This window comes from Eubalaena glacialis, chromosome 2 (genome assembly GCF_028564815.1).
Source record: "Eubalaena glacialis isolate mEubGla1 chromosome 2, mEubGla1.1.hap2.+ XY, whole genome shotgun sequence".
Classification (NCBI taxonomy): Eukaryota; Metazoa; Chordata; class Mammalia; order Artiodactyla; family Balaenidae; genus Eubalaena; species Eubalaena glacialis.
The window spans coordinates 109267496-109294660 of NC_083717.1; the positions used below are offsets into that span (position 1 = coordinate 109267496).

Here is a 27165-nt window from a genome sequence, read left to right on the forward strand (position 1 = left end):
CCTGAAATGTTCACCTGAACCTTCCAGCCCTCACCAGACCACGGAAGGCAACCGCGAGGGAGCCTTAGCACACATAAATCATAGCCGCCTTTTATTGAACACTTCCTCCGTTCCAGGCCGGTGCCATCCTTACAGATACCGTCCCCAACACGCCATGAGGTAGGAACCATCGTTATCTCTGTTTTACAGACAGCACACTGATGCTGTGAGGCAGTAACTCGCCCAAGGTCACGGCGCCGGTGAGAGGCGGTGCCACACCTGAACCTCACTCCTCTTCCAGAACAGGCTGCTGCCTCACCTGTGCGCCAGCTTCCTGGGAGCCCACACCCAGACCTGCCTGGCACCTCCTGGTCCTCCCGATCCTCTGAAGCTGACCCTAAGCCCAGCTGGGCCAGCAGCCAGCACCTCTGACTCCAGGTTGCCTCTCGAGGTGACTGGCTCAGGAGGGGCATGGCCTTTTCCATGAGTTGTCCTTGGTGATGTTCACCAGGGCTCGGTCAGTTGAGGCCTGAGGCCTTAGTGAGGGAGTCGAGCAGCTGGAAGTAACTGTACTTGAGGTCATACTCCATGTCGTACCAGAAATTCACTGTGGAGAGAATGGAGACCGGAGCACGAGGGTCCCCCTTCTAACCTAAGCTTCCCCACCCACCCCCCGGTGAGCTGGGCAGCCCCTCACCGGCCATGCAGCCATGGGACTGCTGGACGTGGTGGAACCACAGGGCGGGCAGGTAGAGCATCTCGCCAGTCTGCACTGTGCAGTGAAGAGCCTGGGCCTGACTGTAACTGGGGTACTGGGCCAGATCTGGAGCCAAGGGGTCCAGTGGGATCCAAGGCACCTGGGAACACAACAGATTCCAGGGAGTAGGCCCAAAGCCCCCAGGCCCTCCAGCTCTGTCCCTGGAGGTAAACACCATGGGCCCTGCCCTGCTCGGCACTGGGAGGCCCAGACGTAGGGATTCTTCAGAGCAAAGCACCACCTCCCCATCTCTTTTGTGCCTGTTCCTCAGAGCCCAGGTTCCTTGCCTCCCCCCTCCCAGGGTCCAGGAACAAGGCAGACACCTTCTCCATGGCCTCTTCATCCACCATCTTGAATGAGCCCTCTTCGGTTAGCTGGTAGGTTGCCGGTGTGTACAGCTCTGAAGCCAGAGGGAGAAAGTTGTGGGCACCCTCAAAGGGCCTGGAGCTTGCCCACCACTCCCACTTGTTCCCTGGGTGCAGGGGCAAGAGGGCCAGGAGTCCTAGTGCAGTGCAGATGCTGTGTCCACACTTCAGGCCTGGGGCCCAGCCCGCCCAGGGCTACCCACTGCCCTCCCTCTACTTTGGGCCACCTGCTCCCCGGCCCCTCCAGGCTGCATCCCCTACCATAGGGGATGAAGGGCCGGTCGCTGGGTGGATGCAGCAGGAAGTGTTTCTCTCCCGAGACCACACAGTAGAGGTTCTCATAGTGGTCCTTATGCACTGCCGACACAGAGGGCCCGGTGGGCAGGGTTAGGAGGGGCAGACACTCACACTTGGGGCCCTGCACCCCAAGACAGCTTATGGTGTGACATAAGAGCATGCAAAGTCAGAGGAGGCTCAGGGGGATGCCAAGGAGAGGAGTCTGGCAGGCATTCGGGCATCTCAGATCTCTGCCTGCCAGGGACTTGACACTCGCCAAGAGGGGAATTTGCACAAACAGGGTTCTTCTGAGTCTACCTCCTGACTTAGCTGGCCTTCACTGCTTTCTAGGGACCTACAAGAAACAGTGTCCCCCGCGTCCAATGCCGCGGGCACCTTCGCCCACCTGAGCTGTTGGGGAAGGCCCTCTGTTATGCCTGAGCCCCAGAATCCCAGGAGAAATCTTAGAGATCAATCAGTCCGACTTCCCTTCAGGCCAGCCTTCTACTCTCCGCCTCGCCTTCCCTCCCCACAACCTCCTCCCCACCTTTGTATTCCCGACACCTACACGATGTCACTGCAGCTGCCTCCCCCAGCCAGAAGTTCACAGCATCAGGCATCTTTCCTGTGGGTCAGAGGAAAGAGGGCGAGTTAGGAGAGGCCAGGCTGGGAACTACCACCACAGTGATGCTGGGCCAGAACCTGGGCGGGGAGCAGAGGGGCCCCAGGGAAACGGCAGGGAGAAGGGGCAGAGGTGGGTGAGCATGGCGAGGGGCCTCTGTCCCCTGGAGCAGAAGGAAGGGCAGCCATCTTCAGTAGTTCATCGAAATGAAGACAAGGCCGAGGGAGCTGACCCCGTGGAGCCAAGAGTGTGGGCCGTCACCAGCAAGGGGAGAGAAGCGGCAAGCGGGGCTGGCTCCCACCTTCCCACTTCTTCCCTGCCGGGGCCCCACCTCCACTCACCCAGCGCCTCAGAGGCCCAGGGCACGTGGGGCTCCAGATCAGGCAACAGCTGGGGCAGCTCGGTGAGCAGGTTGGAGCACTGCTTCTGCACGTAGAGGACCCCGGGGTGTTGGGCTCGGCCCTCCAGCACGTCCAGCACACAGCTCAGGGGCAGGCGGCGCTCGGCAGGCATCACAAAGCGGTCCCCTCGCACGGCATCCGCATAACCATCTGGGGTCACCGCCACACTCACCTCCGCGGAGCCCGCTGTGGCTCTAGAGGAATGGACGTTCAGTCCAAGCCCAGATGCCCCAAAGCACCGCCCACACTCCGCCCAGGGCAGCCCCCACCTGAGGTAGGGGAGGGACCACTTCTGGAGGGCCGGCCAGTGCTGCAGGGCATTTCGGATGATGCAGGGCCTGTTGGGGCAGACCCAGTCGCGGTAGAAGTGGAGTGGACCCGGGGGCTTGTCCAGGTAGGGCACAGCAAGAGGCACGCTGAGCTCTGAGAGAAAGAGGCGGGGGAAGGGGGTTGAGGCCAACAGTACCCAGTTGCTGCCTGCATAAGAGGTGCCCTCTCTGGGCAGTTCACTGTGTCACCAGGCAATGCCTATAGGTGACCAAGGGACCCTGGACAACCAGGAACAGAAGAATGAAGAGGGAAATTTAAAGGAGAAAGTGTGAAACACCCATAAACACACCAGGATGGGCCCTAAAGTCCACAGGGCCACGGGCTGCTGCTCAGCACACAATCCAAACCCTCCAGGGGGCCACGTCCAGCCCTGCACAGTGAACCCCTGGCTTTCCTACTCTGGAGTGGCCAACCTCCTGGCATCCATTAGGAAAGGCAGCCATGGAGGCAGTGTCGGGAGCTCCAGAATGAGTAGAGCTGAGGCCCCAAGGTCAACGCTTGTATGGGTGGCCAAGGTTCTGGAGAGCACCTAAAATGTGCTGAGGACTTGGCTGGGCCATCGTGGAGGTATTAAGGGATGATCCGAGCATCATCTCAAGAAGCTGACAACCTAACTGGAGAGACAGGCTGCCACACAAAACCATCAGAAGAAAAGTAAGGGCTGAACTGTCTTTTGGTCTTACCGAACAGCATCACCATCCTCAGACACCCAGGGCTGCCATGTGCATTTGGGCAGATTGTGTGGTGCGCCACCTGTGCAGAGGTCAATAGTGGCCCTGTGTCACTCTTAACAAAAATCTCTTTTATTTATTTATTCATTTATTTTTTGGCTGCGTTGGGTCTTTGTTGCTGCGCGCGGGCTTTCTCTAGTTGCAGCGAGTGGGAGCTACTCTTTGCTGCGGTGCGCAGGCTTCTCATCGCGGTGGCTTCTCTTGTTGCAGGACACGGGCTCTAGGCGCGCGGGCTTCAGTAGTTGTGGCACAGGGGCTCAGTAGTTGTGGCTTGCGGGCTCTAGAGCGCAGGCTCAGTAGCTGTGGCGCACGGGCTTAGCTGCCCTGAGGCATGTGGGATCTTCCCGGACCAGGGCTCGAACCCGTGTCCCCTGCATTGGCAGGCGGATTCTTAACCACTGCGCCACCAGGGAAGCCCCCAAAATCTCTTCTTTTTGACTCTTTCTTCTCCCTCATTCCTGGTATCCTACTGATTACCTCTAAGTCCTGTTGATTCTACCGCCTATGTCTCTCAAGCCACACATACCCCTTTCCTCTGCTGGTAACCACATTCAAAGTTAGCTCATTTGGGTCCTCAAATGTCACTTTGATGAGGCTTCCCTCTCTGGCCACCCTTTTTAAAATTGTAACCTGCCCCCAACAATCTTTATACCCCTTCCCTTCTTATTTTTATCATTTCTCACTATCTAACACACGATATATTTTACTTATTCCACTTGTTTATCGATCTCTCTTGCTAGAATGTATGCTCCATGAGGGCAGGGATGCTTGTCTTATTCACTGATGTACCCCCCAGGACCTAGCACACAGTAGGTGCTCAGTAAATATTTGCTTAATGGTTGAATATAAGTCTCCAAAATCTCCTGGCTGGATGATTGCTGCAGTGAACTAACTGGTTTCCTTGGCTTAATTCCACTCCTTCTCAAAGCATCCCCCACCCTGGCCCCAGTCATCTTCCTAAAATACAATCTCATCTTGTCACACCTCTAGTAAAAAGTCCTGTGACGGCTTACCACTGCTCCTTACAAAATACAGTCAGCCTTGGCACACACATTCAAGACACTCCGTGATGAGGCCCAACCTACTTTTCCAGTCTGGTTTCCTCCTGTCTGGTGCCTGCCCATCAGCACACACTCTACTCAGGTGGTGCCAAACGTTGTCCCTGCTGCTCTCACACTGGAATGCCTTCCTCCTGGCTTTTATACAGGGCATAGGCTTTGCTGTGTTATTTTCATCCTTGCAGTCTAGCCTGAATGTCTTGGTCCCCAGTGGGTGGTTACTACATCCTATCCCAACAGCCACTGCACTCATTTTCACCTCCAAGGTCACGCTCTCTCTCATGACCGCGTCTCCACACCGGTCATCTGGGCCTTGCAATCAGCTGGAAAGTGAAATGTCTTTAGATCAAAAATTGAAACTGAGCGGGAAGACGCTGGTGGACCCCGGAAAACTGAAAAGGAAGTATGCTTCCTTCACTGGCTCGAGAGGCAAGATAGAACGTGCCAGGTAGATAAGGGAGCAAGGGCGAGGAATCTGGCAAAGGGCCTTCCCAGTCATGCCAGCCCATCTAAGCAGTCACCTGGTGGGGCTCAATAAATCTCCCTGTTATTCTTAGGAGTCTTAAAATAAGTGGACACTGCTTTTTTTTTTTTTTTTTTAACCCTTTGTACTTTCTGTAATTATTTCAGTTTTACTTTTTCACCGTTAAATAGATTTCCTTTATTTCAGTTTTACTTTTTCACCGTTTTAATAGATTTCCTTTAGAGAATGGCCACTATTCCCTCCTGGGGCTTCCAAGTGAGAATTTCAAAAAGGATCCAAACAATTCCTCTGGTCCAACAATTCTTCTGCTTGGAATTTAACCAACAAAAACACACATGTGCACAAAGACTCTGCTCCAGGCACACCAGCCACCTCACTGATCCCTGAACACACCTGGCACACTCCCACCATAGGGCATCCGACCCACGTGCCCTCTCCTGGAATGCTCCTGTCTCTCAGAGGTCTGCCCGGCTCCCCCGCTCCCCTCCTTCTTCAAGCCAGTGCTCAAATGTCGCCTTATCAAAGAGGCCTACCTTGATCTTCTCATTTCAACTTGTAACCTGCCCTCCACCCCACATCCCGAGTCTCCTCATTCTGTTTTACTTTTTTACCCCAAAGCACTTATCTTCTAACCCATTTTTTTCTACTATATAATTTACTCATTTAGTGTGCCTATGGTTGTCTCCTCACTTAGAATGTAAGCTCTACGAGGGTAGAGATTTGTTTTGTTCGCTGATGTATCCTAAACATACTGAATGGAGCCTGGCACACTGAAGAGCTTACTAAGTATTGGTTAAACGAATACTCAAAGTATTGGTTGCAGTATTGAAAACAACAGATTGGAAATGGCGTAAATGCCTACCAATAGTGCGCTGATTAAATAAATTACAGCATTAGTACACAGGAGGGATGGAAAAGACTGAAAAAGACTGAAGTAGAGTGATATGGAACGATTTTCAAGATACACAGTACAGAAGAGTGTGCCTAACAAGCTACCATTTGTATAAGAAGGGAGATATACAGTCATAGGTTTGTGTGTAGATATTAACAGAGTATTTCTGGAAGGATGCATACTGGAGCCTGGAATGGGAGGGAAGCTTACTTTACATTTTAAGTCTGCTGTTTTTTAAACCATGTGCTCATGTCACTATTCAGTGATAAGATATTGCTTAAAAATAGAAAGAGAAAAGGAAGAGAATGAGAGAAAAATAAAAAACCAAGCAGGGGAAGAGCCAGGGATCTCCAGTACAGCTGCCTCCAGTTCTCCCAAAGCTCTGCAATGCTCGCAGCTTGGAGGAGTCTTTTCCTGAAGGAAGCGATCCAGCAGGGGTTCAGAGAGGGAGAAACCTTAAAGATTTCACAACAGGGAAGGGTGGGAATGGCAACAACAGAATGCCCCGAGTATTCGGTGCCAGCTGACGGTGGGAAACACAGAACGCCACCAGAGTAAAGACTGGGCCGGGTCTTGGGAATAACGTGAAGAGTCCCCCCAAGAAGCCACGAAAGTGCGGGAACACGGAAGGAGGGGAGCTGAGGGCCCACCCAGGGGGCTGGGGAACGGGGCTGCGACACACGCGCCATCACAGAGGGGCCGGCCACCAGTCACGTGCACGAGGTTCCGCGCCTCTTGAGGAAAAGAAACAGGGTGCACCCTGGTGCCAGTGGCCCAGGAAGAACCAGGGCGCACCCGGATCCGGGACCCGGTTCTCGGCAAGCCCAAAGCCCCTCCCGCATCTTGTGATTGCTCTGCGGTCGACGAGCCACCCGACTCACCCCTTGCCGCAGCCGGGAACTCCCGTAACTCTCTTCGCACGGCGTCCAAAGCCGCGTCCGCCATGACGATGACGCCGCCGCCGCTGCCCCTCCCTCCCTCCCTCCTTAAGACCCCGCCCCGGGCCCGAGGCCCCGCCCTTCCCTGCGGCCTCAAGCCCGGGCTCCCAGCGCCCCCACGCCTCGTCCTCCCACACACTGCCGCTGAAGTCCGCAGCTTCCAACTGCCCACCCCCATACCCCCCAAGGCGACCACAGATTTTGTATCCACGCGGCAAGCGAAAAGCCGCGCCTCCTCTCGCCTGCCCCACTCGCTGGCAACCCAGGGTTAGCAAATGATTGTGTTTATTGACGAGTTCATACATCAGTACAAACGGACATGTTAAAAACAGCCTCTGCCCTGTGAGACCTGGGGAGGAGGGAAGCGCCATGACCTGGACGAAGTATAAAAGTTATAAATAAGGGGCTTTCAAAACTGGGTCAGGGCAGATCTGAACGGGGTTGGCAGTCGCCGGTGGCCTCAGACATGCAGAAGGGGACGGGCGCCGGCCACGAGACGGCCCCCCCCCCCCCCCACGCAGAGCTGGGGGTAGGGGAAGGGCGGCCACCTTCTCACAAACCTTGGCAGCAGTGTAGCTCCTTCCTCGTGAAGGACGGACTGGCTAAGGATGGCCAAGAACCCAGCCCAGAGGGCCAGGCCTGAACCCCATTTGCGGTGGACTGCGGCTGGTGTGCGGGTTAGGGGTACGGTGGGAGTGGATTTCTAACTCTGACAAGGGCAGCTGCAGCCCTCCCAGGCTCCACTCTCAGCTGTGAGAGTTCTTGAGCCAGGATTTCTTTGCACGTTGGCCAAGCAGGTGGTGGTAGTAGAGAAGAGTGAGGGTGAAATAGGTTTCACCTGTTCAGGCCACTGATGCAAACAGAGCTGCGCACCCTTCAGAATCTAATTTCTTGCTATGCCTCCGCCTACAGAGCCAGCAGAGCCCATAGGGAAATGGACTTTTGTGGCCTGGAGCTGTGGTAGAGCTGCCCTGACTTACCTGAGGCAGAGGAAGCAGTAGGGCCTAGAGACACATGTTCTTCACCCCAACTCTTCAACAAGTGCTTCACTACTTGGTCCTACTCTACTTGCCCACTGTGCCCTAGCTCCTTCCCCTCACCCCTAAAACTGCCCTTCTAATTCTAATCTATCCCCTGACCTCTGCCACTTACCTGTCCCACCTACCACCTTTCCAGTGTGTCTCTTAGCCCCTGCTGCAGTCCCATGTGCCTCCCTCTCTTCAACCTCCAGTACCCAGTACCCCTGGGTGCCCAGCACTGCCTTTGAGGAGGCGCCTTCTACCCAAACCAGATACTCTGGGCCATCTCACATCAGCTAGGCTGTGGACACTAGGAATCCATATTTCAGGCTTAGTGTATTCCTTCCCTTTTCATGTTCTTTGATAAGAGCCAAGTTGGTGAAGCTAGGGCGGGACGTGAGAGGAAACCAGGTACACATCAGCAAGGCAAGTGCTCTAGCAATGAACACTCAACTTGTGGGTGTGGGTGTGTGTGTTTAGATTTCACCTGTGGCCAAGGTCCTTAGAAGGTGGGCCAGCGCCCTGTAAACTATGAGGGAAGTTCCAACACAGGCTTCTGACTGAGCATCAATCAGGATGCAGGGAGAAGGTGGCCTCGGCTCCAGGAGCCTACTGGGGACCAGGGCTGGAGGACAGGGAAGGCCAAGGGGCTGAGGGAAGGAGGCCAGGGCTTCATGTTTGCCCAGCAGAGGGCTTTACTGTCCTGCAGCAATGTCCCACAGCTGGCTCCACAGTTCCGGCCAGGAGAGAGGGGGCACAGGAAGAGACAATGCTAGGGCCCTCTTGGAGGGGGAACGGGAGTGGAATGTGGTGGCTCGGGCCTTGATATCAACTCAAGCCTCCTGATGGCTGGGAGTGCTCCAGAGGGCCAGAGGCCTCTGCCTTTCTGAACTGCCAGCAAGTGGGGAAAACAACCCCTGCTCTGGCAGCCAGGGGAGTGCAGCTGGTATGGGGGCGGGGGGGGGGGAAGTGGAGGTAGAGGTGAGCCTCCGTTGTTGGCTAAAGGCCATGGATACCAGATCACCTCTCACCTCTACCCCACTGAATACCCTGTGTGTGCTCCACCCCAGGGAGCTGATCCCTGCAGTAATTTCAAATGGCTTCTAAGAAGAGAGGGCCAGCCTTTCCCGATTTCCCCCAGATGGGGCAGGCTGCCCTCCTACTCCTCACAGCACCAAGATGACAAAGGCCCAAGACCTACCCCTGCATGACCCACTGGCGGGGCTGTGGAGGCAGGAGTTCCAAGAAAGTGAGGCAACAGTCAGGGAAATAAATTAATAAATACAGGGACCCCATGAGGAACAGCTGGGAAAGCTGCTCTCCCTCTGAGCACTGATCCCTGCTATCCACTCCAAGCAACCCCACAGGTTTTGGTGAGTGGAGGAGGGGCTGCAGTTTGGAATCGGGGGAGCATTCACTTGGGACAGGCTTCTGGAACTCAGAGTCTGCGTTCCATGCGCCGCTCCACGGCTCGAAGCAGCAGCTCTGAGTATTGCTCCAGCAGGGCCTGTGTCTGCTCGGCGCCCGCGGCCCCAGGGCTCCCGCCTGGGCTGGACAACACAGCCCCGGCCAGGGCCTCTAGCTCCTGCCGCACGGAGGAGAAGGTGTTTCTGAGGAGCTGGGTGATGCGACTTTGCTCTGCTGAGGGTGTCTTGCAGCTGGCCACCTGCAACAGGACCCCAGAAGTGAGGTGGAGGAACAGTGGAGGGGACTGTCAATGGATGTAGAAAAGGGAGGGGCCCTGCCAGCATCCAGCCTGCCCCAAAGAAGGGACTGCATGCCCTGCTAGGTGTGGCTGGGAGTTCCACACTCCAAGACCAGCAAGTATGACCAGAGGCTAGGGGACGGAGGCAGACCCTGGGGGTGACTGTCAGATCTGGCACCATCTACATCTTGTTAGCAACTCCTCTTTCAAATCTTGGCCCCTGCTGGACTCTCCCCTATGTTTAGGGTGGCCAAGTCAGTTTTGAATATGGAAGGGGATACTATTAATAATTACACTTGGACAACAGGCATAAGCTGCATGGTCCTAAGCAAACCAGGACATGTGGGCTCTCTACACCCCACCCTCCTGTCTGAGGATGTCTCCAGCTGTTAGCCAGAAATGACCGATACGTGCTCAGTTCATGAGGCCTGGCCTGGCTTCTAACCCACTCACCTACTCAGAATGTTCTTAATTGCTCCACCCACCCATCGGTGGAAGAGCCTTATCATTATGTTCCGGATACTCAGCTAGCACTCCTGACCTGCTCTGTCTTCCCGCCGGGGGGGGGGGGTACCCAACACGTACCAAGTGGTAGAGCTGCACGGCCTGGCGCACACTGCCCTGGAGCTCTGCCACAAGCTGTTCGCACTGCTCCAGGCTCACGGCTGGTTCTGGGAGGGACAGACAGCTCAGTAAGGCCCAGCAAAGCTGCCCCTTCAGGCCTCCCCACCCAGGGGTCACTCAGAGGAAGAGAGGCCTACCCCCACCCCACCCAGCATTGCACGCCCTCAGTCCCTTCCTCTTGCCTCCTTCCTTGCCGACACCCTCCCAACACCATCCAGGAAACAAGGTCCAGAGGAAAGGGCCAGCTCCAGCCCCAGTCCCAGGGGCCGGAAGGCACTGAAGGGGCAAGTGGGTCATAGGGAGATCATGAAGGTCGGCAGGAGTGTCTCACCATCAGGGATGTGACTTAATGGACCGAAACAGGAGCAGACAGGACGAAGTACGCCAGAGGCTAGACGCACAGAAACGGGATGGAGCCAGAGACTGGCCAACAGACACGGGAGAGAGAGGACGGGGCAGGAGATGAGAGCTGGAAGCTGTGCACACCTGAGTCCCGGCTCCGGGCTGCCCCCGGCCTGGTGCGTTCCACAGGGCCGGGAGTCTTCTCAGGGGCTGGGGACTGCAGGTTCTCAGGGCCTCGGAGGAGGCTGCTGACCGGCAGCTGCTGGGCACGGGGACTGTTGGGCCCAGGCTGAGCCTGGCCCTCGGTCCTAGGCTTGGGAGTGGCACCCTCCCCCAAGCAGGCCCGCCTCTCAGATGTACTGTGAGCCTTTGCTAGGCCCGCTGAGGGGCCAGGCTGTTCTGCCTCACCAGGGGCCCGGCCCTTGGTAGCAGGTGAGAATGTGGCCAGGGTAGGACGATCAGGCAGTGGCTTTGGGATATCCAGGACCAGGTGAGCCCGGCTGGGCAGGGCCAGCTTGCTGAGTGGCGAGACTCGGATCGGGGCAGGAGCTTGAGGTTCGGCAGCCAGGCCCAGGTTCTCCCCAACAGAGATGCTGCGGGCTATCTTGGCCATGGAACTGGTGGTGGGGTTCTGGTAGGAGTGGGGCTGAGACAGACGGCTGTCAGCTTGGGGCAGGGAGCACAGGCGCCCCTGGGCCTCCATCTCCTGTAAGAGCAACGGGCCTGGTGGAGGGGCCTCATCTGCAGGGGAGACAGAGACATACACAGGTCAGGCGGTGAGGAAGGCGTCCCGGGTGCTAAGGCTCAACTCTCTAGGAGCTGCTGTGCCCTGCACATACCCACTAAGGGGCTCCCACCAGCAAGCACAATGACACGTCAGGGCCACGTGAGGCCACCTTCCTCTAGCACGCCCATGGGCTCCACACTCCCCACACCTAGAGCTGAGCCCCCCAGGCTCCTCACCCTGTGGCACCAGACTCTGCACCGACTGGGCTTTCTGGAGTCCACCTGAGGCGCTGGCTGTGGCCACTCTCTTGGGGGCCCAGCTACTGTCCGGGTTGAGACGGCGTCGTGGCAACAGCACAGGGGCTGCCTGCTGGGGGCCAGGGTTCCCAAGGGAAGGCCCCGCCTCCGGGGGTGCTCCTGGAGGATTGGCACCATTGCCTCTCAGCTGCTCGCCAGAAGCCTGCAGCACCTGGGCTGGCCTCGATGTCATTGCCAGGCTTGAAGAAGATGGGGATGGCTCCCTAGGGAGGAAATGTGGAAGAAGCCCCAGAGGAGGTTCAGGGCTCCTCCCTGCCAAGACGGGGAGAAGCTCGCACAGCACTAGAGAGGCACTAGGAGAGAAGGGCGGGCACAAAGCCAGCCAGGACAGCTGTCCCAAAACTTGGGGAGTGCACAATGCTGCTGGGCATGGAAGACAGAGCCTTGGAGAGAAGAGGGCTGCAGGCTGCCCCAGGCGCAGGGCTGACCCTATTGGGAGCACTGCGAGGTTAGGAGAGCTGGAACTCCTTGTAGGAAAGTGAGCTGCTGTGGGGACAGTACCTGAGTGCGGGGCTCTGCACTTGCAACAGGAATCGTGAGGAGATGCTCCGAGACTCTGTCCGCTCTGGTACCCGGACTGGGCCCCCTGCCAGGGTGACAGAAATCAGGGACTGAAGCAAGCTCTTGCCCAGACTCTGCCTCCCCTAGAAGGCAGCCCCTGGGCATAGCCTGCCCTTGGACCCTCCCTCTCAGCGGGGCAAGGAGGAAACAAGGGTAGATTGCGGTGACCAATGTGACCACACCTGGAGCAGCCCCATTGGCCAGAGTCTCAAAGTGCTGTTTTAGAAACTGCTCCTGGTCCGGGGTATGGGGGCTGCCTTCCTGCACCCCGTAGGGGCCAGTGCCTCCCTCCTCTTCCTCCTCTTCCTCATCACCCTCGACTGGCTCTTCAAGGTCTGAGGAAATGCCATCCACACTCAGGGGCTCTGTGCTCTCGGAGTCTGGATGTGGGGGAGGGGGAGAGAAGCATCACGCTGCACCCCTCTGTCACCAGAGCCTCCACTCCCACCTCAGTCCACTGACCCGCGTGGTCCCGGCCCTCCCTCAGGGCTGCAGCCTCACCTTCATTGGGATGCTCAGGGCTGGAAAGGCGACTGCTGCTGAAGTCCACAGAGCAGGCACTGTCAGGGCTGTGCTTCTCTGAGCCCCTGCTGCCGGCGTACACTCTTCCCAGGGTCCCTCGGGCTGGTGCCTGCACCTGGAACTCACTGCCAGAAAGGCCAAGAGGGAAAGAGGAGGCAGTGAGCAATGGTAAGCAGCAGCCCCACTGGACTCCTGCCTTCCTTCTGCCCGACCCGTGAGCAGGACTGGGGATGAGGCAGCGGTGGGCAAGCCCTGAGTGCCTGGGGCCAGCCCCCCACCCAAATACAGAACCCTCGGAGGGAAGGGAAGACGAGGCGGGTGGTGCATGGCCCCAGAAGTCTGCAGGACCCTTGCCTGGTATCCAGGGTGGGGCTGTCACTCGGCTCCGGGTAGACAATACCGTCTTCGATGCGTGCAGGCTCCAGTTCTTGGGCAAAGACCCCTTCATCTTGGGACAACAATCGGATAATGTGGGGGCAGGAACAGGGTTGGGAAGCCTGAGGCCGGGAGCGCTTTTCATTCTGGAAACACACAAAGGGAAACACACATTCTGGAAACATCACTGGGGTTGCTGACGTGAGTGAGGGTCTGGGAGAGGAGGTGGAGGTGGGCAAGGATCCAGTGGGCACCAATTCTGGGGGAAGCTCCGACTCTGAGGACAGACACCAAAAAGCCAGGCTGGGTTCCAACTAGTGTTCTTGAGCTTCTGGAAGAACTACATTAGCACTCTGGGCTGCCAACCTCCAGCCACCGCTTCATATCATGAACCCTCCAAGGAACCCAGCCCAGGACAAAGGCTACCCTTTGCTTCTGCACCCTAAGCACCGTACCGCACAGCCTAGCCAGCCCCACCTGACTTTGCAGCTCAGGTTACCCATGTCCCACAGAGGCAGAGCAAGCAGAGCTGGACCAATGCTCAGGCCCCAGCTGTTGGCACAAGGCTGGCTAAAGCTGCTTGGAGATCTCTAGTTCGCTGGGAGAAAGCGGGCTCACCTGGCTAGCATGTGAGGTCTCAGGGGCCTGCTGACCATGCTTCCCAGGACCTGAAGGGCTCACAGCCAGAGAGTCCTGGCTAGGGCCCCGAGGACTTGGGGCCAGCGTCTCCAGCTGCCGCAGGTCCAGCATGGAGCGGACACTCAGCTCCACGCCTGGCTGAGCCCAGCGCCCCCTTCTTCTGGGTCCTTGGTTGGCTGAAGGAGCTGGATCCAGGAATTCCTCTGTCTCCTGTGCCTGGTGTGGGGAGGGGGTGGGAGAGGAGTAACAGTAACAATCACACAACAGTCTTAGCAAACACTCACATGTCACCTACTGTGTGCCAGGCACTTTACACGTATTAGTTCATTTAATCCTCACAACCACCTTATGAAGGAGGTACTACCATTCGCCTCACGTGTACAGATGGGAAAACTGAAGCACAGAGGCCTTAAGTAACTTGTCCAAGTCCCACAGAGAGTCTGCCTGCAGGTTACAGCTCAGGTAGTCTGGCTCCAGAGTTCAGGCTCTCAGCTTCACTCTGTGTCCTGTCCTAGAGGACCTTCTGGTCTTCGTCTTCACTGGTGTCATGGACACCTCAGGGCTGGGAGTCTCTAAAAGGCCCCCACTTGGAGGACAGCCCAAGTCCATTCACAGCACCAAGGACAAACCAATGGCCCCGGCTTGAGACACATGGCCTGGTCAGAAGGCACCAGACACCACACCACCATCATCCCATGAAACTGCTGCTGACAATGAAAGGTGCTGGAGCTTGAAACCCTGACGTGGGACAAGGGAAGGCTGGGCAGCCTCTGCAAGCCTTCATCCTCCTCCCGGCCACCCTGAAGTTGCCGCTCAGCTACTGGTCCTCTTAAGGCCTTTTCCCTCTAACTCTTCTGGAAGTTCTGAGCTTAGCTCTTCACCTGGGTCTTTAGAACTACAGTTTCTCCAGATTTCAGTTCTTTGGCCCTTTGACTTTCTTGAAATTTCCTTGTAACCACTCAGCTTAGACCCCTTTTCTACCCCCCACCTCAACATGTTCTTTGTTTACTCCCAGGCCCCCAGGAGGCTGAACAAGCGGAGTATTTCCCCTAGTGGTGACTAATCCTTGCAGGCTGCAGGGAGGAAATACCTGGACTTCGTCACCCCTCACCTGGAACCAGCCCAGGGGCTCGAGCTCCCCTACCTTGGACACAAGGGGTGGAGACGTGGGCAGACCCCATGCCCAAATGCCTCCCCAGGTGCAGAGAGCCCTGCTTTCACCGTCCTTCACTTCTTGTAACCTTGGAAGGACATTTTAACGACAGTGACTCACCCGACTCATCTCCCAGTGGGACAGGCTTCGGGGCAGGGCCGTGCTGGGCACCGAGGCTAGACAGAGACCGGCAGTCAGAGAGAGTTTCGCGCCCACCCACCGTGCAGCGCTGGTCCCACAGCAGCCCACACCCTACGAGGCTACGACAATGCTCCAGTTTCCTCAGCTCACACTGCTCTCACCCCCGCAGCCCCCGAAAGGGCACATCTAGCCACTGCACCAACTGGTGCCTGTCTGGCCCACATCAGACTTCCACAGACCTGGCTCTTTCTTGGTACCCTTGGCAAGGATGGGCAGAGCTGGAAGTTCTTCTTCTTCAGTGCCCTCGTCTTCTCCCTCCTTGTCACTGTCTGATGAGAGAGCTAGTCCAGGAGATAGCATCGATGGGGCCTCGTGCCTGAGTCCAAGACAAGGAAGGTCAGGGGGAGGGGAGACCCAATAGGGGAAGAGGCCAACGTCTTGGGTCTTCGTGTGAGAAACAGGTGTTGGGAGATACAGAGTTTCTGAATGGCAGATCCAGAGCAAGGAGGAGGAGCCGTGCCATCACAGCGAGCAGTCTGGATGCCCACCCACCGCTTGTCCATACCCCACACTCTGTTCTCACCGGTTGGGTCCAGCAGCCCTTTGGGGAGAGGATGGTCCTTGCTGCTTGCCCCCGCGCTGATGCTGGCGCAGCTCGGCCAGACGCTGCCTCATGCTGATGGTCATTTCAGAGCTCAGGCGCCACACAAATATGCAGCTGGGGTAGAGCCACAGAATTGGGTGAGGGAGGAGTAGGTAGGTCTCTGTGGGTGGCAACACCTCTAGCACCCCTTTCTCCACAGGCTGGCAAGGAGACCAGAGCCACCCTCCAGTGCCAGGTCAGGCCCAGCCAAGAAATATCCCTGTTCAGCCCTACTTCCCAAGACATCACTGAGTTGAAGAGAGGGGAGGGACAGGGTGTGTTTGTGGCACAGAGGAAGAATCTGTGTCTCAGGGAAGCTGGCTTCTGCTCACCTGTCCCCTGACACGGAGATGAGATGTTTGCAGTCGTTACTAAATTTCATGCCAGTGACAATCTCTGTGAAGAACACAGAGTATGGCCTATGAGCCCCCCTGAAGTCCCAGCCAAGTGTCTGTCCCAACACACAGGGGGTTAGCTGGAGGGGAGGGACAGACAGCTCTGCTGGGACCCAGGAAACTAAAGGGAGAAAGAGGGAAGTTCCAGGGGGAGAGTATCAGGGCTACACTCACCTGAGTGGCCAAACATGGTAGCCACACACTCGCCTGAGGAGAAGTCAAAAATGGAAAGGTTCTTGTCGGAACAGCTGGTAGCAATGTAGATCCCTGAGGGGTCTGTCTGCACCTGAGGAGTGGGACACACAGCTGGACGAGGACAGGGAGCACCAGTGCCTCTCCGCCCAGCACCCCGTTTTCCCGTTCTCCAGCCCAACGCCCATCCTGCTGGGCCCTTACCTTAATCAGAGTGCCATCCTCACCCTGCGACCCTTTAAACAGCTTCTTCTGCTTCCCGCTGCTGATGTTAAAGATCCTGTGAAGAAACACACTCATTCACATGAGGAGGAGGTCACGGTCACTTGGGTGGCAGCAAAGCCAGCATTCACCCGCAGCTCTGTTCTCTCTGGAAGCCACTCCCCAACACCAAAGGGGCTACCACCTCTTGGGTGAGGCAAAGTGCTCATTCTGTAGGCTCAAAGGGGGCACAAAGTCCTGGACAAAAAGATAGACACAGGGCTGAGCTGCCTAGGGCTGACCGCCTCGGGCATGAAGGAATGTGGTCAGATGGTCTGAGAAAGGGATGCCCACCGAATATTTCGATCCTGGCAGCCGATGGCTGTGTACTTCCAGCTGGGCTCCACATCCATGTCGTAGAGGGTCGTCTTCCGTACCACGTGGTGTGTCCGTGTAAACTGTACTCCATCTCCAGACTGCAGGGGTGGAGCATGAGGGCAGACCCCATGCCCAAATGCCTCACCAGACCCAGAGAGCCTTGCTTTTGCCGCCCTTCACCTCTCGTAACCTCAGGTAGGGGAAGCGTAGTGACCCCACGCCCCACCCACAAACCCACTGCCCCATTCAGGGACACCCAGTAACCTCACCTTCTGTGCAGTGCGGAAGTAGATGCTCTTGTCTGCTCCACAGCTTATCATGCGGACTTGCCCATCGCTGGCTATGGAGGAAGGGGGCCTAGCTGTTCCCACTCCTCTCACCACAAGCAGGCCAGCCTTCCCTCCGCTTCCCTCCACATGTTCCCTCTATGTAGCTACTCTACAAGGCTGAGACAACCAATTAAATCAGGATGCTTCCCTCCAAACCTAGGCCTTCCTTTCTCCCCATTCTCAGCTAACCTGGTTGCTCAGGGTCCCCTGGACTAAGAGTCTATATTCCACCTGTCTTCCCATCCAGCCCCGGGCCGGCCAGCTGCTGTCCCACATGCCACTGTGACGGGCATACCCTTCCCATGGAGGCAGGACGCAGGTGGCAGCGGGGGGGCAGGGGAGATGTCGGTCGTAGGTGGCAGAATGTATCTCAATTGCCCTGCCCCTACCTGCAAACTTGACAGCTGTGATGGAGGATGAGTGCTCGTCCAACGTCTGCTGTAGGCTGTACTCCCGTCCAGCATCCAACACGTGGATCAGCCGGTCCCGGCTCGCTGATGCGAGGAGCTTCAGACCTGGGATTGGAAGAACTCCATCAGCCCATGAGTGCCCAGAGCAGGCCCCTATCTGGGTCCAGCAAAAAGGAACTGAGCCCCATATCCCTAAGCCAAGAGAACCACAGAGAAGGGACAGAGCTGTCCCCCTCTAAACCTGCAATGACACCAAATGAGTCAAAGGATTTTCAGTCCCACATCCAACAGCCAGGACAGATGTAAGTGGCACTAGCAGGATTGGAGGAGCCCTGTGCCACTCTGGGCTGGGTACCAGGCATCCTCTTTACCTGTGTCCGGCTTAGAGTACTCAAGGCATAGAATTTCTGAGTCATGCGCCTCCACCTTCAGCATCTCATTTAGGGACTGCAGTTCGTGCACCCTGCAAAGATGAGGAGAGGAGGGAGGGGGTCACCGCCAGGCAGCAGGAGGAGAGACTCACTCTGCTTCCTCTGCTACATCCTCTCCCCTGACCTTTCTGAAAGCTTATTTTTATTTTTGAACTTTCAGGTTAGAGGAAAGTTGCAATGAGTACAGAGGGTTTCCATATTTCCCTTACCCAGCTTTCCCTAATGTTAACGCCTTACGTAACAACAGTCCAGTTGCCAGAACCAGGAAATTTACGTTGGTACAATACTATGAACTCAAGGCTTTATTTGAATTTCACCAGTTTTGCCACATCCTTTTCCTGGATCCAGGATCCTACCGAGAGCCCAAACTGCATTGAGTTGTTACTTCTCTTCAGTCTCCTGTCTGTAACAGTTCTTCAGTCTTTGCTTACCTTTCACAACCTTGACACTTTGGAAGAGTACTGATGCTCTGTCATATGTACCTCAATTTGAGTTGGTCTGTCGTTTTCGCATGACAGGACTGAGTTTTCTGCATTTTTGGCAAGAATACCACAGAAAAAAATGCTATGTCCTTCTTAGTGCACCACTATGGGCTTTGTGATGTTGACATGAGGCTGTTAAGCCTGATTACTTGATTAGGATGGTTTCTGCTGGGCTTCTTCACTGTAATTATCCTTCCCTTGCATATGAGTATCTTTTCCCCAATCTTTTAGAGCTAAACTTTTCAAAAGCTCTATCCCTGGGGACTAACTCCCCCAGCCCAGACCATGAGAGGCAGGCAGTACCCATTCCAGACCTGGCATTACCTGAGTGTGCCCACACGGTCCCCTGAAGCGAGATGCTGTCCGTTGGGGCTGATACACACAGAGCGAATGCCCACTCGGGGATCCATCAGGGACCCATCAGCTTTGTCTCCCCCGGGCAGCTCAGTGTCCAGCAGGGCCTGAGTGTTCCCATCCACATAGATGATCTTAATGAGGTCCTAGTGGAGCAGGTCAGGAGAAGTAGATAAGGCAGGCCTGACCCAGTACAGAAGCAAGGGGAGAGGAATGCTGGACAAGACAAAAAAGCCTTGGCTCGCAGGGGCCGGCCAAATAAGAGCTGGAAGATCAAGGTCTGGGGACCCAGTTCCTGAGAAGGCGGTGTGAAGGCGAAGGAACGTGGGCGCTAGGCATGGAGTGGGGGCCCCGTGGCTCACATTGCTGAGGATGTTTCGGTGCAGGGTGGAGCCATGCACCCCAGAGCTCTCTGTGTTCCACAGGCGGATAGTGTTGTCAGAGGAACAGGTGATAAAGGAACTGGGGGGCAGGCAGGCCTGGTTACTGTCCTTCACTTCGGGGTAGACCTGAAGGGGCAGAGGGAACAGAGTCAGAGCTCCAATTAGGGAGCAGTCCCTCGCCTGCCCACGGAGATGGAAGGGAATGACATCAAGGAGCTGATGCTGGCCAAGGTTTAGCCTGCTGTCTGTCACATGGTAAGCAAGCCGTAACTATTAGATACTCTTCAAATCACTGCAGGAAAGCACGTTAACCAAGCATCTACCATGTACCAGGCACTCTTCTATGTTTCCCACTCACATTATTTCACTTAATTCTTAAAACAATTAGATGCATCAGGTACATCATTTCACCACTGAGGAAATGAGGCTCGGTCAAGTTCAGTAACTCGTCCAAGATCACCCAGCCCAGGACAAGGCAAAGCTAAGGATGGACGGGGACACATTGGAAGAAGCCTGAGACATATAAGCACTAAAATTCAAGCTCAACCCTCAGGACCCACCTGAAGGTATGTGGACACACAGGGGTGTTGCTGGAGAAATGAGGAGGCAGCGGGAACATAACGTTCTACCTGGGGATCCCCACTTTCTGTCCTCACAATGGTGTCCCGGCAAACCGGGTCAGTCTCGAGTCAGCCCACCTACCTCCACACTCCAGACGCAGGAGGAATGATACAGAGCCGAGTACACCTTGCCCACTTTCTTGGGGTCCCTCACGTCCCAAACATAAATGCTGTGGTCGTTGTATACACAAGACAGCCACTGATTAGTAGGATCAAAGGTCAAGGCAATGGTGTCTGGATACCTGGCGTTCGCCACTCCAGAGAAGAGGCGACTGTGGGGAAGAGGACAGAGCAAACTGGTAAGTGAGGAGCTGACGAAATGAGGGATTGAGGGGAATGAAAACAGAAGCCCACCCACAAAGGAAGGAGCAGAGCATGGGAGCCCTCTCCAGACCTGCAGGTTTGGAAGCAGCTGCTTGAGAGGAAAAAGCTGCCTCTGACAGCTCTCAGCTAGGAGCTGACCCAGCACTAGCTGCTGGGCCACGGTGCTCTCCTGATGAACACAAACGAGGTCACAGAACACCAATGTGAGACAAGGTAACTCTGTGGTCATGACGGAGTAAAACAAAAACAAGACCACTCTGTAGTGGTGTCTGAGACAGATAAGAACAAGATCACTGTACAAACCACAAAAATGACCAAACATCACCGTTTTCCATCTTTCAGGACTGACTGTAACTTCTTTACCAATTACAGCTTTAGCTCCATACCTTTCCTTCCACCTTTCAAATAAAATTAAATGTCCAATTGTAGAACTGCCCCCACTTCCTCACAGCACCCAACCAGAGCAAAACTTCAGTCCCTGGAACCAATCCTAAAATCATCTAACACAAGCCCAAATCTGACACTAAGCCCCTCCTAACGCCTACATGCTGAGACACTCCATGGTCCCCCACAGTGCGCCGTGTACCAATAAAGCCACATTTGTGTGTGTGCAGAGATGTTCCTGTAATCTTTGGGGGTATCGATACACCCTTCATCTTATTCTCTGAAGCACAGGCAAGGAAGGCTGGGTGCGGAGTAAGGCTCTGAAATGGAGGCAGGGGGCCCACACAGCTCACCTGGCCTCTGTGACACTGGCAATGTCTGTCCCCAGGGCATGGGGCCGGGGCAGGGTGCTGAGGAAGTGCAGGTTAGAGGGGTTGAAGAGGCGCACGGTGCCATCAGCGCAGCCACAGAAGATGTAGTCCTGGCTCACAGAGATGCAGTGGGCCACGGTGGTCTGCAGGCAGAGGGGCTCAAGTCAGCATGGGCCACCCACTCAACCCCTCCTCAACAGTCACCTGCCAAGAGGAGACACCAGCCAAGGCAGGGGGCGAGGGGAAAGCAGCCCAGCTGCTCTGGCCCGAGCCCCTCAGCTGTTATCTAGAGACGCCCCGCCCTCCAACAGCAGGCGGCAGAGGGCTCACAGCCACGTGCAGATGGGGGATGGGAGTCCAGGAGCCTTCTAAGGCACTAGAGGTTTTGGCAAAGAGGACAAAATAGGAAAAGCCCAGCAAAGAGAAAGGAATAGCGTGAGAAAGAGAGGAGAGTCTAGCGCCACTTACTGTGAAGCTGTCTGTGTTCTGAGCAGAAGAGGAAAGCAGGGAAAGAAAGACAGAAAGAGCAGAGAGGAGGCAGTTACACAGCTCTGCTCGGGCTGGAACTGGGCCAAGCTCTGGCTCCCTCAAGCCTCTTCCTCCTGGGGTCCCCTCTTGCATGCAGGGCCCAGCCCCTGTACGGAGCCACAGGCGTCAGTCCTCCCCTGAGCTGAGACGCGGGCAGCCCCCACCCACCCCACCGGAACAGAGGTACTCACTCTCAGCTCCACCCACTTATCCAAGAGCCTCCGATCACTGAACTCGCACAGCAGCCCTGAGGACGTGATGCAGAAGGTGCTGTCCGCCTTCCGGCCTCGGCCACAGGCCACGTCGGTGAACAGGTTGTTCCGCAGCTCCCCCAGCAGCCCGGAGCGGCCCAGCAGGGGCACGGTGGCATTCACCTGTGGAGACGCGACACTGTCGCCCACCCATCCGCCCCGGGGCCGCCCTGGAAACCAGGCCCTGGGGAGAGGGAAGGAGGAGGCGCAACAAGGCTCCCTTGCCCTCTGAGACTACCCCTCGGCCCAGACAGCATCTGGCTCATCCAGAACTTCTGGATGGCTGTTGAGAAAGCAGAGGGGCCCAAGGGGAGCAGTCGCCTGGGGTGGGCTGAGTAGACCCTGGCCCTGGGGGCTACTTCCAGCCTGAGCACCTCACCTTTGAGGTCTTACTGTCGTCAAGGTACCAGAATTTGATGTGCCGGTTGCCAGCAGTGACAAAGTAGCTACAATCTTCAGAGAAGGACACCGCAGTGACCCGACTGGACACCTTATTGGAGGCCACCACAATGTTTTTCTGGAAGGAAAGCCAAAGGAAGAATCGAAGTTCTGCCTCTTGGAGCTAAGATGAAAGAGGCTCAGAGGATGAAGGAGGGTTAGATAGGATTTGTACTTTAAAAAATGTTTCTTTCCAGGATTTACTGGTCAGAAAAAGAGGGGAGGAAGGAGAATCCTTTTCCAGAGGAGTTGAAGAGATTCGTTGCCTCTGGAGGTCCTCGGAGGCACAAAGCTAGCCTCTTTCTACCAACACGCTTGGCTACACAGTTGCTCTTTTCTGCTTCAGGTCATTTTCTAGAATAAAACTGAGATCAGCAGGGTGGAATGAAGGGGTTCGTTCAGGTCCCCAACTGGCCCTTGGACCCCCATGAGGCTGCAAGGCCGGCCCACCCGGCCCACTCACCTTCCAGGCCCAGACGTTGACGATCATGTCATGCTGGTAGCCCACAGAGACAATGTACTTGGCACTAGGGGAGAAGGCCACACAAGCCACACCATACTTATGCTCCTGCAGCTCCGCCACCTGGCTATGCTCGGCCACGTCCCAAACCCGCACGGCAGGCATGTGCCCACTCTGCAGGGAGGCAAGAACTGGAAGTGAGGGCCAGAGGCACACAGCCTCCCCTAGCCTTTCAGGGTGGGGCCTACCTCTCCAGCTACCGGGCACAGTCTCTCTAATGAGCCCCTGGCCCAAAGCAGAGTGCTACACAGGGCAAAGGTGTAGAGGAAACATGACAAATATCTCAGGACAACAACGATTATCAGAGAGAAAACACCCCCAGATTTGGTTCAGTATCTCCGGGTGAGGGTCTGCGCCTCTGTGTTTGTTCAAAGCTCCTAGAGGGATCCTGATGGGCAGCCAGGGTTGAGAACCACCACCACCCATGCCTATGCCTCCCTGTAAGAGACTGAGAAGGGAGAGGTGTCCCTCATGCGCCCAGCAGGGGGCCCCCAGGCACAAGGAATATCTTAGGGCAGTGGTTTTCAAAGTGTGCTTCCCAAACCAGCAGAATCAGCATGATCTGGGAACTTGCTAGAAATGCAAATTTTGGGGTCCCCCCTCCCAAACCTATAGAACCAGAAACTCTGGCGGCAGGCCCAGCAATGTGCACTTTAACAAGCCCTCCAGCTGATTCTGATGCCCACTAAGGCTTCAGAACCACGGTTTTAAGGTGCAGCCAAAACCGAGATTTGGCATCCGTTCAGGAAGCCAGGGCAGCAGCAGCCCTAACCAGGCCCAGGACTGTAGCTCTCTGCTGAGGCCAGGCCACCCACCACCTTCTTCAGAGTACTGCAGCCCCCTTTCCACACTCACCTCTCCAGTGACCAAGTACTTGCCATCAGGGGAGAAGGCAAGGGCAGTGATGGTCTTCCTGCAAGAAATAAGGCAGGCTCAAAGGGGCACTGGCAGCCCGGCCTAAGCCCGGCTCCCTCACAGTCCCCTCAAAAGGCAAGACCAGCAGACACCAACGGCACATGTGGCATTTCCCTAGCTGGCCCTGGGGCCCAGTCCCAGTCCCCAGAGCCACAGAGACCTCAGACAGTGCCCTTCTCACAGACCCCAGGAGATGCTCCCTGAGGGCCCAGACCCATTTACCTGGAACTGTTGAGGATGTGGTGCTGTTTGTGTTTCCGGGGATTGAACAGCACGACCACACACCTGGGGAGATGAGTGAGACAAGTGACTTCAGTACCAAACCACAGCTCCCCCAGGAGCTCCAGGCCCCCAGGCCAGGGAGCTGCGGCGAGCCAGCTCAAGGGGGCTCCACTTGCCACTGAGGGCAACTGACTGCTTTCTTCTGGCAATTTGCTCTTCCCACTTCCTTTCCCACCCATAAGGGCCCATCTCTGCAGCCTCATGAGGGTGAAAGGGCTCTCTGCAAGCCTAGCCCCACCAGGTCCCTAAGCACCAGCGCCATCTCTGCCACAAAGGGCAGCGGGGACCCAGGCCTTCCCACAATCCTTGCGCAGCCCAGGAACGGGGGCAGGAGGGAAGAACTCACGTGCTTTGGGCAAAGCAGGCCACAGGTATACATACAGCCAGTGCGACGTGGAGCCACACGTGTGTCAAGTATTTGAGCTCCAAGGAGTGAGGCCTCTCACGTGTGTGCCTACCTGTGTACTTGGCAGGAGCCAACCCCCCCAGCCCACACACACACCCTCTACGCGGCAGGTGATGGAGCGGGTGGGAGGCAGGGGACCAGAACCGCTAGGAGGCTCGGTACGACTAGCGGGAGGGGCAGAGAGAGCCTGAGAGGGCCTGGGGAAGCCCAGCCCTGAGAACCCCTGGCCCTGAGGAACCTGAGACGGACCCTCCAGACTGCCAGAAGACAATGGGAGAAGGCTGGGAGCACCCTCTGCAGCCAGAAGGCGAGGCTGGATGGGATCAGGCTCAGACTGACTTTCCAGAGGCAGCTCCAGAGGGGAGGCCAGGTGGTAGGACTTGGGGGCAAGAAGCGGGCAGCTATGGCCAGCAGTGTTCTCCCTCAGGCTCCCCGGCTATCAGCATGCCTGGGCCCACAGCCCTTCTGCCTCATCGCTTCATCAGAACTGTAACTAGTTGACAGGCGCAAACGTGGAGCCTGCTACACCAGGTAAGGGGATGCAGAGAGACGGACGAGAGGGTTATGTCCTCCAGACTCAGCCTGGTTTAGTGGGAAGGCACTGCAGACACCACATCCGAAACCCACCGCTTGCCAGAAACTTGAAACGAAGGCAGGTACAAGCCGCTAGTGAGGGCTCAGCATCTCAGGCTCAATAAACCACTTCCATATGCAAACGCCACAGGTAATCACTGGGGACACTGGGATCTCGGAGGGACACCAGCTCTGCCCAGAACTGCCAGGCTGACGGACAGTCTTGGAATTCCTGAGTCACATCATCTTTTCCTCTAATCCCCTCCCCCAAATCCCTCCTCACTGTTTTCTTTCTTCTTCTCTCTCCATCTCCTAATCTTTGTTTCCTTTTCCTCATTCCTTTCTCCTTCTCTCTTTATACCAACTTCCAGTCTCCCACTTCCCTTCTAGAATGCCACGTCAGGAGGGTTTTTAAAGATACGACCCAAATCAGATGGCTTTGAAACTCTATGCCCCATCACTCTCCCTCCCCCATCCCAAAACACACACACACAAGCACACTTGTCCAGCTTCTGTGAGGGGCAGTCCAGGATACAGGGGGCCTACTTCCTCCAAAACAGGTAAGATTCATAAAACCTTAGAGTCGGAAGGAGGGATGGAAGGAATTAAACGCACTGTGCTAGGTGTCTTTAAAGATCACCTGGTCCAACCCTCCAAAATTTTGAGGTGAGGAAACCTAGGCTCCTATAAAGAGCAGAGCCAGGACTCATAGCTCCTCAAGCGTCCAGGCCTCTTTACATCAAACACGCGCAACTCTGATCTGTGTCACCCCTTGCTGAACATCCCTGGGGAGCTTCTAAGACCCAACCCCTTAAGTACTATGAAGGCCCTGGGTGGTGCGGCCCCTGGCCACCCTCCAGCCTCACCCTGCACCATGCTCCAACCACATCCTTTCACTCCCTTTAACTTGCTGTGCTCCTCCGACTCCAGGCCTTTGCTAGAGCACCTTCCCTTGTCCAGAGCATTCTTCTCTCCCTTTTCCAACTAGTTAACACATAGTCCTCTTTCAGATCTCAGGTCAGATGGCCTCAGTATATGCTCTCACAACACAGTTGTATCAATCTTTTGTGACATTTATCACAACTGCAATTTTACAATTTTTTAATTTTAAAATGTATTTTATTGACGTGTACTTGATTTACAGTGTTGTGTTTAATTTCTGCTGTACAGTAAAATGACTCATTATACATATATATACATTCTCTTTCATATTCTTTTCCATTATGGTTTATCACAGGACGTTGAATATAGTTCCCTGTGCTATACAGTAGGATATTTATTGTTGACTGCCTCCCCCACCAGACTGTGTCTTCCATGATGGTGGGAACTGTGTCTGGTTTTGCTCACTGTTTTGTCTCCTGTGCCTAGCAGAGTCTGGCCCATCACAGTTGTTCAAGAACTGTTTATTGAATGGATGAATGCCTCCCTTGGTCCACTAGCTTGGTCTACTGGGGTATCCGTAGGCCCAGCTCTCCTCCCTACTGCATGCCCCACCTGTCTTCTATGGAAGGCGGCACCGAGGATCTCCAAATCCTCAGAGGCAGTGTGGGACAGTGGGGACACTGTGAGCTTTGGAGTCAGAGACCAGGGTTTGAGTCCTTGTTCTGCCATGTACAGCTTTGTGACCCTGGGTAAGTCACAAGCCTATTTCATTATCTGTTAAAAAGGAGCCACTAGATGGAGTTAGAGTCTGTCATACAGAGTGAAGTTAAGTCAGAAAGAGAAAAACAAATACAGTATGCTAACACATATATATGGAATCTAAGGAAAAAAAAAAAAAAGGTCATGAAGAACCTAGTGGCAAGACGGGAATAAAGACACAGACCTACTAGAGAATGGACTTGGGGATATGGGGAGGGGGAAGGGTAAGATGTGACAGGGTGAGAGAGTGGCATGGACATATATACACTACCAAATGTAAAATAGATAGCTAGTGGGAAGCAGCCGCATAGCACAGGGAGATCAGCTCGGTGCTTTGTGACCACCTAGAGGGGTGGGATAGGGAGGGTGGGAGGGAGGGAGACGCAAGAGGGAAGAGATATGGGAACATATGTATATGTATAACTGATACACTTTGTTATAAAGCAGAAACTAACACACCATTGTAAAGCAATTATACTCCAATAAAGATGTTAAAAAAAAAAAAAGGAGCCACTAGGATCAAGCTCTCAGGAATTCTGTGAAGATCAAATAATTTTTTTTGGACACACAGTGGGAGCCAAACAAACGGCAAATCTTACGATTACTCCCCCTGGAGCACGGACAGGAAGCCAAAAGGGGCTCCTGGCGGTGGGAACAAGGTGCTCAGGGACTGCATCAGGTTTTTCCTTCAGAAGAACGGAGGTGAGTCCTGTTAGGGTCTGAGTAATGGTAAAAACTGTCAAGGAGGCTTCCTTT

The 27165-nt window shown here is 55.5% G+C and overlaps 2 protein-coding genes across 3 annotated transcripts in view; both read right to left on the bottom strand.

The window, feature by feature from the left end:
* Positions 1-74: 74 nt before the first annotated feature.
* JMJD7 (jumonji domain containing 7) lies at positions 75-6845 on the bottom strand. Its single transcript, XM_061180451.1, has 8 exons — positions 6777-6845; positions 2670-2823; positions 2341-2594; positions 1946-2002; positions 1363-1458; positions 1060-1136; positions 677-836; positions 75-586 (listed from the first exon to the last, which is right to left on the bottom strand). Exons 1-8 carry the CDS (start codon positions 6838-6840, stop codon positions 498-500), a joined length of 951 nt encoding a protein of 316 aa, XP_061036434.1. The 5' UTR covers positions 6841-6845; the 3' UTR covers positions 75-497.
* Positions 6846-7120: 275 nt separating this feature from the next.
* MAPKBP1 (mitogen-activated protein kinase binding protein 1) overlaps positions 7121-27165 on the bottom strand; it is a 51563-nt gene continuing 31518 nt past the window's right edge. For both annotated transcript variants that reach the window (XM_061180452.1, XM_061180453.1), the window contains exons 4-31: positions 23730-23792; positions 23448-23505; positions 22536-22706; positions 22014-22151; positions 21575-21757; positions 20838-20998; positions 19859-20048; positions 19136-19282; positions 18744-18919; positions 17878-17969; positions 17486-17611; positions 17037-17107; positions 16744-16865; positions 16393-16468; positions 16171-16282; positions 15934-15997; positions 15542-15676; positions 15198-15334; positions 14938-14993; positions 13644-13880; positions 13005-13171; positions 12630-12775; positions 12311-12508; positions 12069-12153; positions 11487-11770; positions 10668-11264; positions 10143-10228; positions 7121-9518 (exon numbers count right to left, since the gene is read on the bottom strand). In XM_061180452.1, coding sequence (XP_061036435.1) covers positions 9291-9518; positions 10143-10228; positions 10668-11264; positions 11487-11770; positions 12069-12153; positions 12311-12508; positions 12630-12775; positions 13005-13171; positions 13644-13880; positions 14938-14993; positions 15198-15334; positions 15542-15676; positions 15934-15997; positions 16171-16282; positions 16393-16468; positions 16744-16865; positions 17037-17107; positions 17486-17611; positions 17878-17969; positions 18744-18919; positions 19136-19282; positions 19859-20048; positions 20838-20998; positions 21575-21757; positions 22014-22151; positions 22536-22706; positions 23448-23505; positions 23730-23792 — 4306 coding nt within the window. In that variant the 3' untranslated portion in view covers positions 7121-9290. The remainder of the gene's footprint in view (positions 9519-10142; positions 10229-10667; positions 11265-11486; positions 11771-12068; positions 12154-12310; positions 12509-12629; positions 12776-13004; positions 13172-13643; positions 13881-14937; positions 14994-15197; positions 15335-15541; positions 15677-15933; positions 15998-16170; positions 16283-16392; positions 16469-16743; positions 16866-17036; positions 17108-17485; positions 17612-17877; positions 17970-18743; positions 18920-19135; positions 19283-19858; positions 20049-20837; positions 20999-21574; positions 21758-22013; positions 22152-22535; positions 22707-23447; positions 23506-23729; positions 23793-27165) is intronic.

Bases quoted from the DNA above. Each gene is read 5' to 3' on its own strand.
- JMJD7 (XM_061180451.1), bottom strand. From the start codon at position 6,840: ATGGCGGACGCGGCTTTGGACGCCGTGCGAAGAGAGTTACGGGAGTTC. The intron at 1,137-1,362 runs GTAGGGGATGCA...CTCTGGCTTCAG, and splicing joins CCGGCCCTTCATCCCCTATG to AGCTGTACACACCGGCAACC. The intron at 837-1,059 runs GTGTCTGCCTTG...TTGTGTTCCCAG, and splicing joins ATGAAGAGGCCATGGAGAAG to GTGCCTTGGATCCCACTGGA.